Source organism: Malania oleifera, unplaced genomic scaffold, assembly GCF_029873635.1.
Source record: "Malania oleifera isolate guangnan ecotype guangnan unplaced genomic scaffold, ASM2987363v1 ctg217, whole genome shotgun sequence".
Classification (NCBI taxonomy): Eukaryota; Viridiplantae; Streptophyta; class Magnoliopsida; order Santalales; family Ximeniaceae; genus Malania; species Malania oleifera.
Window position 1 is genome coordinate 4,519 of NW_026651783.1, and position 8,067 is coordinate 12,585.

The 8,067-nt window shown below is 35.2% G+C and overlaps 1 protein-coding gene across 1 annotated transcript; it reads right to left on the reverse strand.

Annotated features, from left to right (window-relative positions):
• Positions 1 to 4,129: 4,129 nt before the first annotated feature.
• On the reverse strand, positions 4,130 to 5,129 carry LOC131147140 (major pollen allergen Ole e 10-like). The gene is made up of 3 exons (XM_058096930.1): positions 5,003 to 5,129; positions 4,387 to 4,618; positions 4,130 to 4,267 (listed from the first exon to the last, which is right to left on the reverse strand). The coding sequence occupies exons 1-3, from the start codon at positions 5,105 to 5,107 to the stop codon at positions 4,233 to 4,235; spliced, it is 372 nt and encodes a 123-aa protein (XP_057952913.1). The 5' UTR covers positions 5,108 to 5,129; the 3' UTR covers positions 4,130 to 4,232.
• Between the last annotated feature and the right edge of the window lie 2,938 nt (positions 5,130 to 8,067).

An 8,067-nucleotide genomic window follows, 5' to 3' on the forward strand; every position in this document is an offset into this window, starting at 1 on the left:
AGTCAGCTGGGCAGGTTTTTCATTCTTTATGTTTGTCAGTCGGCTGGCTCAACTTAGTTAAAAAATGGTCAGTTGGCTGGATGGACCATTCTTTTTCAAATAATTTCATTTTTGATTTTTAAACTCTAGATTATTTTGAAAAACTAAAATACAACTTTTTCAAAATCATTTTCAAGGGTTTTTCAAGAGATGGTCTCTAAGTCTTTTGATCCTAAAGAGCTTCATATATCCAAATAGTATTGGATTAAAGTACTTACAAATAATTTTCTAAGTATGAACTCATTTAACTCTAAGTCTTCAAGTCTCTTGAGGTTCAGCTTTACTTCAAGTCCCACTAAGCCTTTAAGCTCTTCATCTGTCTTTTATTGCTTAAATATTCTGAGAAGCTTTCACATGATTGACTTTGATTTCCAGCTTACTTCCTTGATCAGGAGTGTTGTCTTACTTAATCCAAAAATAACGTCACTCAACAACACATGTTAAAATATCCTTCATTTGTTATCATCAAAACAAGATTGAAAAGCCTTGTCAGACCAACAAAAATTATTTGGGGGAACTTTGATTAACAAGGGGTTTGAGAATGAAAGCAAATGAGGGGGTATTTATATATTTTCAAGAAAATATGACGTTGGGGACATGCTTAGTATTTGGGAAAAGTTTAATTAAAAGTTAATGACATTTTAGACCTTTAAAAAATTTCCAACCCGAGAGGTTTGGTCGACCATATAGAGGGTTCGGTCAACCATATTGACAAGTTTGGTCGACCGTGGAACTTTCGAACTACAGGTTCGGCCAATAGTCTCAGAGCGATTCTGAACCCCTTCGCGGGTTTGGTCGACCAAGAAAAGGTTGGTTGACCATTCTTATATATTGTGTCGACATGGCCTATTTGAACAACAATGTTCAGTCGACCAAGTAGTTGGGTGTCAGACACACTTTAGTTCGGTCGACCGTGAATGATATGTTCATTTTAGAACAGTTGATCATCCAAGGTCCAAAAGTTGACTTCCGAATTGTTCGATCGACCGTGGCAATTATAACTCCACAGGTTCAGTCGACCGTCGTAGGTCAAACTTTTGACTTCTGGGCAAACAGTGGTTTGATCAACCAAGCTAGTTATTACTAGCTTGGTTCAGTTGACTAAGAGCATTAATAATGAATATTTTAACCCTAAAACTATCCAAAAACTTTGTATGATTTTAACCTTTTTAGAGAAAGATTTTTGCTAAAATATGCTGGTCCCTAGGGTCTATCTACGGTCGATCTGAGCATTCATACATATTATGCAAATGCATGCATTATTATAGACTAAAGATAAAAAATTAAACACAATACAATTACAAAACAAATGTATTCTTCTTTGCTCTTCTATCTTTCGTGGAAAACGCCAGTTGATGTGAGCTTTCTGGCTTCCATCTTCTTCTTCTATGTGTGCATTCTCAATTGCAAAGATGTTCAAAACACTAGGCACACACATAAGACATATGTGCTTTGTCAGCATCAAAACAGAGATCTGACTCAAAAAGTCGACAATATATGCATTAAAAAATAGAAGTAAAAAAATAAAATAAACCAGTGTAAGAAAAGTAGGTGATGGAACCTAAAGGGAAAACATATAATAAAATTTAAAGACAACAATCAAAGATGGTGATTGGATTATAGAGGATGAAATAGATAAAAACACCCTTTGGAGTATGATAGGTAAGTCTATTAAAAAGACAGCAAAATGAATTTTAGATGATTTAGGGAGATGATTCTCAAATAGCCAAAAAGTTGGTGGTGGAATAAAGATGTCCAAAAGCTGTAAGGACACAAATAATTTCGAATAAAACGTGAAAAAAATGTAGAAACATGGATAAGTTTGAAAAATACAAAAGACTTGAAAAGATACAAGAAAAGACCATTAGTGAATGTAAATATAGATCATTTAATAATTTGTATGATAGATTAGATACAAAAGAAAAGAGAAAGAGATATATTTAAAGTTGTGAGGGCTAGAGAAAGAAAACCAAAAGATTTAGGTACTGTAAAATGTACAAAAAGTGAGGATGATGTTGTCTTGGTTAAGGAATAAGACATAAAAGAAGGATGACGAAGTTACTTTAGTAAGTTGTTGAATGAAAACCAAATAGAAAACTTAATCTTAGAATTGACAAAGGAAGAAAAAAAATTAAAAATATGAGAATTTTTTTTTTCTAAAATTAGAGTTAACGAAGTTAAATTTACACTAAAAAAGATGCAAAATAAAAAAGTTATAGAAAAAGACAACATCCCAATTGAATCAATGAAATTATAATGGTTAACTAATTTATTTAACATAGTTATAAAAAACAAAGAAATGGAAAATGAATGGAAGAAAAACACTTTGATACTTATATACCAAAAAAAAAAAAAAAAGCAATATTCAAAATTGTAATAACTATCGTGAAATTAAACATATAAGTTATACGATGAAACTATGAGAAAGGGTACTTGAACAAAGATGACGGCTTGAAACAAATGTCTTAGAAAGTCAATTTGATTTTATGGCTAGGAGATCTTCAACATAAGCAGTATATCCTTTAAGAAGATTAATCAAAAAGTTTAGGGAAAAGAAGAGGGACTTGCATACGAATCCTTATCTTTTTTATTTACTGATGAATCAACTAACTAAGAGTATCCAAATTGAGATTTCATGGTGTATGCCATTTGCACATGATATTGTATTGATTGATGAAATTAAGGGCCAAGTAGAGGCTAAGTTAGAATTATGAAGAGAAACTTTAGAATCTAGAGACTTTAGGATTAGTAGAAATAAGACAAAATATAAGAAATGCAATTTCAATAATAGTAGGAGGAATATTAGAGAAAAAATTAAACTTAATGATTAAGAAATAAATAGCATTTGTAGATTTCAGTACCTGGGATCTATTATGCATGCAAGCTGAAGGAGAAATTGAAGAGGATGTAATGCATAAAGTTAAAACAAGTTTGATAAAATGGAGAAGTGTCTCAAGTGTGCTTTATGATCATAGAATACCCTTATAATTAAAAGGAAAGTTTTATATGACAACTATAAAAATAGTTGTACTATATAGATCATAATGTTGGGCGACGAAGAAACAAAACATACAAAATGTAAAAATTGTCGAAATGAGAATGCTTAGATGAATGAGTGGTATAACACAAAAAGATAGACTAAGAAATGAAAATGTTCATGGCAAGTTAAATGCAGCTCCTATAGAAGATAAGGTAAGTGAGGGACGACTTAGATGCTTTGGGCACTGTAATATAGGCCACATAGTAAGCTAGTGAAGAATAGTGAGTTAGTTACTATGAGGGTTAGTAAAAAGGGTAGGGATAGACATAAAATAAGATACTGAGTAGTAGGGATTTAATAGCCTTGAATTTGTCAAATGAAATGGTCCATAATCGCATAAATTAGCCGAAAAATATTCATGTTGTCAACCCCACCTAGTGGGACTTAAGACTTGATTTTGTTGTTGTTGTTGTAGGTTTTTTGATAGTTTTTGAAAACAAAAGGGGTGGAGTGTCATTTTATGAAAACATAAGGGGCATTGTTGGATTTTTCCCAAAATAGTATTCAATGTTTATTATTATTTTCCTATTAGGATAAATTAAATGCAGCTGAGACTAGTGAAAAGGTGAAACACTACAGGCTATTTAGTATCTCGTTAGGCAAAATTAGGTAAGTAAAAGACGTCTATCTCAAGAAAGTGCCGGAGACTTCATAAAAAAAAAAAAGATGTTAAAGTTGAGTTTTTGAGCATGGATTTGAGGTTTTAAATTTATATTTATATTATACAAAATTTAATATGATTTTATACTATGTTTTGTTCAAATCAATCTGCACATATTCAAATTCAATTAAACCCAAAATTTCAAATTGCCTAACATATGGTAATTATCTTTCTATAATATAAGTGAGATTATTTACCATGTCATATATATATATATATATATATATATATATATATAATTCAGAGCTGATTAGATTTTAAGTGACTATGAGATTTCTTATTCTATTAGGAGAAAATATCAACCATACAAAAGTATTTCCTTAATATATGCTCAGCTCAAATACATACATACATATATATATATACATACATATATATATATATATATATGCATAAAAGGTTCCACAACTAGAAATTGCATCATATATTAGTTTAGGTTCTTGCATTGATCTCCATTACTGAAATTAAAAATCGAATAGTTCTTGCATGCCCTCATGGAGTACCTTCAAAAATGCACTGCCCATAAGCTGCAACACCACAAAAAGCAAATAACATGAGAGAGAGAGAGAGAGAGAGAGAGAGAGAGAGAGAGAGAGAGAGAGAGAGAGAGAGAGAGAGAGAGAGAGAGAGAGCTATTTAGGCCCACAGGGATCTTTGGTGGTAACAACACCAGCTTGGCGAAGGCAAAGCCTACGGGCTTTGTAGAAGATATTGAGAGCCACAGAAGCATGATTTGCCAGAGTGTTGGGCTGGAAGCATTTGCCATTAGGAGGATATATAGGGCCGCAAGATATCCCTGTGTCTTCACAACATGTCACTATGGCTTGCCGCAGCATCTCAGTTGTTGCACTTGGACTCGCCACACACCAAGTTATGGCCTATACCCACATACAAACACACACACACACACACACATTAAACATATTAATTAATATTGGGTTGTACTAGGCTTCCCCAATTCGGGATCTCATCCAGTGTCCCCACAACTTGTTGGGTGGGATCTATCTCTATGAGTGGCTAGGACATTGCCCAATATCTCAAATTTGAGAACTTTGTTATGATTTTTCTAAAATATTTGGGGCCTGAGTAAGTGTTTTGAAAAAATGATTTTAGAAAATAGAATTCTTCAATTTATATATAGCTATGCATTTCATAATGGGCTTAGCTCTTTCTTAAATCTCCTTTTATGTCTTCTTTTGTTCTTCTCAAAGTCGTCATAAGGACCACAACCCGTAATACAAAGATTAAAGTAATGCACTTACCCTCTTCTTCTCAAAACCGGTGGTGTATCCTTCGAATGCTAAGCAAGCTCCAATGCAAAGTAAGAAAGAGACGATACCAATCGATAGATAATTAACCTTGGCCATAACTATTTTTGGTACTTTTGGGTCACTCTATAAATTGGACAAGAATTTTTGGTTTTGAGTAGGCCTGGTAAAACGGGCCATGACTCGTCGGGTCATCCGAATCTCGCCCGTTTAAAACGGGTTTGGATTTATAGAAGTTAACCCGTTTAATATTTGGGCGGGTCACGGGTTCACCCGTTTATAAACAGGTTATCCAGGTTTGGGCGGGTCACCCGCCGGGTGACCCGTTATTTTGGATCACCGCACATCGGCACATGCCTTCGGCTTCAAGCTTTAGCAGTTCTCACTTCTTAGAGCCTCAGACTCTCAGACTCAGTCAACACAAAAAAAAACCCTAAGGTCCAAGGGCTCTAACCCACGCCGTGGGCCGTGGCACTCAAGCTCTCAGCCTCTCCTCATCTCTGACTCAACTCTCACAGTCTCACTCTCTCAAATCTTATTCTCAATCCTCGATTCCTCTCTTTTCCTGACTCCTAACTCTCCTCTCCTCTCCTCTTGAATCTTGATCTGGTGCGCTGCAGTGTGTCGGACGGCCCCGACCTGTCCTCTCCTGAGTCTCCTCTCCTCTGCTCTGGATCTGGTGCACTGCAACGTGCCGGTGCCGGACCTGTCCTCTCGTCTCCTCTCGTCTCCTCTGGTGCGCTGGCGCTGCTACTTGATGTGCCTGCCGATGTTGTGAGCTCGCGAACGATCCACTCCACGCCTTGAGTAGCTCGAGTCGTCATCTCCTAAGGCTCCACGGACCACAGCGACTGTTGTCGTCGTTGTCTCCCCCAGCTCCACAGACGGACAGGGACAGTGGATAGACCACTTGACATTTTTACATTTTTTTTTTTTTTTACATTTTTTAAAAAATGTATTCATTAAAGGATGTATTATTTTTTTACATTTTGTGTTCTTTTATTTAGAAATTAATAAATATAATGCAGTATACATTTTTTTTTTAAAATGTCATTTTATATGAAATTAAAAAAAAAATAAGTAAATTATATATTTTTTAAATGGGTGACCCGTTATCCGCCCGTTTATTAAACGAGCGGGTTAGGGTTAGCATGTGTATAATCCGTTTAACATTGACCCGTTTATGACCCGGCCCATTGGTGACCCGTCCAAACCCGGCCGACCGGCCCGTTTTGCCAGGCCTAGTTTTGAGATTTCAGGATGCCCTCCTCATGAGCTAGAGAACTTCATATATATAGACACACGCAATGTGCATATTTAATTAAAAGAGCAATGAAAAAATTTGAATTTAAATACGCTGTTTAATTTTTTATAGTAGCAATTAATATAAGGAAGATTTTATATTAAATAGAGTATTTATGATTCATTGCCTAAACACATGGGAAAATATTAAGTGCTCCAGTGTATACACCACCAATTTTCCATTGGCACGTCGAGATACCTCTCCTGATTTGATATTCAAGATTCCTAGTAGTTGGCAAAACCTCTCACACAGGTGTTCATTTTTCATTGGTTAGTTTAGTAATCTATTGGTACACCTGGTGCACCTAACAATTTCTCATAAATATATATATATACACACACATTAAAGAGAAGAATGAAAAAGTGAACCATTACTACTATTTACTCTCTCATTACATAAAACTTAATAAGTGGAAGGTGCACTTAGTGCACCTAATATTAAGTAGAAAGTTGGGGATACGATTAGGATGTCCAAAAAGCCGTAAAGATAAAGAATTTAGTGTAAAACATGAAAATATAATAAAAAATATAGAAAAATGAAAAAGTATAAAGAGACACGAAAACATACATAAAAAGTTAATTATTGAAGCTCAACATAAAGGTTATTATAATTTATATGTTAGATTATATACAAAAGAATGGAGAAAGAAACATTTATGAACTCGCTAAAGTTAACCAGAGAAACAAAGTGTGGGGATTAGGTAATGTAAAATGTGTAAAGAACGAGAATGACAATGTATTGATGATTAATGAAGTAAAAATTAAAAGAGCTAACGAAGCTACTTTAATAAAAATACCGGGGATTCGTCGACGAGTCCAATGGGCAGAATGATTTTTTCTTATTCAGGGACCTTGTCGACGAACACAGGGGATTCGTCGATGAGTCCAACAGGCAGAATGACGCTAATGGGCAAAAAACGGCTGGTTTGCCAAGTAAAATATTTTTTCTTCCCCCCAATGGCTAGTTAATGGCTCCTAAGGCTTTTGGGCTATAAATACAAGCTATTAGACTTGTATTAACATGGTTTTGAAGGTCTTTGTTCATTGTTAGTAAAAAACATCATTTTATACAAAACATGGTTCTTCATTACATGTGTTCATTCTCTCTTACTCTGTAAGAACCCGAACCGTGAGATGTGGGTTTATATTGTAAAAGAGGGGTAAAAATGGAAATTTTGCAGACTTTGTCGACGAAGCCATAATTCATCAACGAAGATTGAAGGCTTTTCGTCGACGAAATTTAAAGGTTCGTCGACGAAGAAAAGCTGAGAGGCGGAAATTGGAAATATCATAATTTGTGGATAAAATCTCCGATTCAATGACAAAATCCCTGACATTTCATCGACAAAGGCACCATTTCGTCGACGAAATCCCCTCGGGTCAAAGGCTTATAAAGGGATATTTTGGGGTTGCTTAGCTCCTAAGTTTTGAAACTCTCTCTCTCTCTCTCTCTCTCTCTCTCTCTCTCTCTCTCTCTCTCTCTAAGATTCCAAGCTCTCTCTCTCTCTCTTTCTCTCTCTCTCTCTCTCTCTCCTCGATTTCTTCGTCGTTTGTCGTCGGAATCGTAAATCCAAGGTTACTGTGAGGATCAGTGAAGGATTCTCTACGTTTCTATTGGATTGGAATCTCTTTTCAAAGGATTTCGAGTATCAAGCTAAAATCGAGGTAAGGCTCGGTTTTCATTTATGTTTCAGTATATGTGTAGGAGTACGGATTGTAAGTATGTATTGTACTGTGGTTTGTAGGTTTTGGAGTCT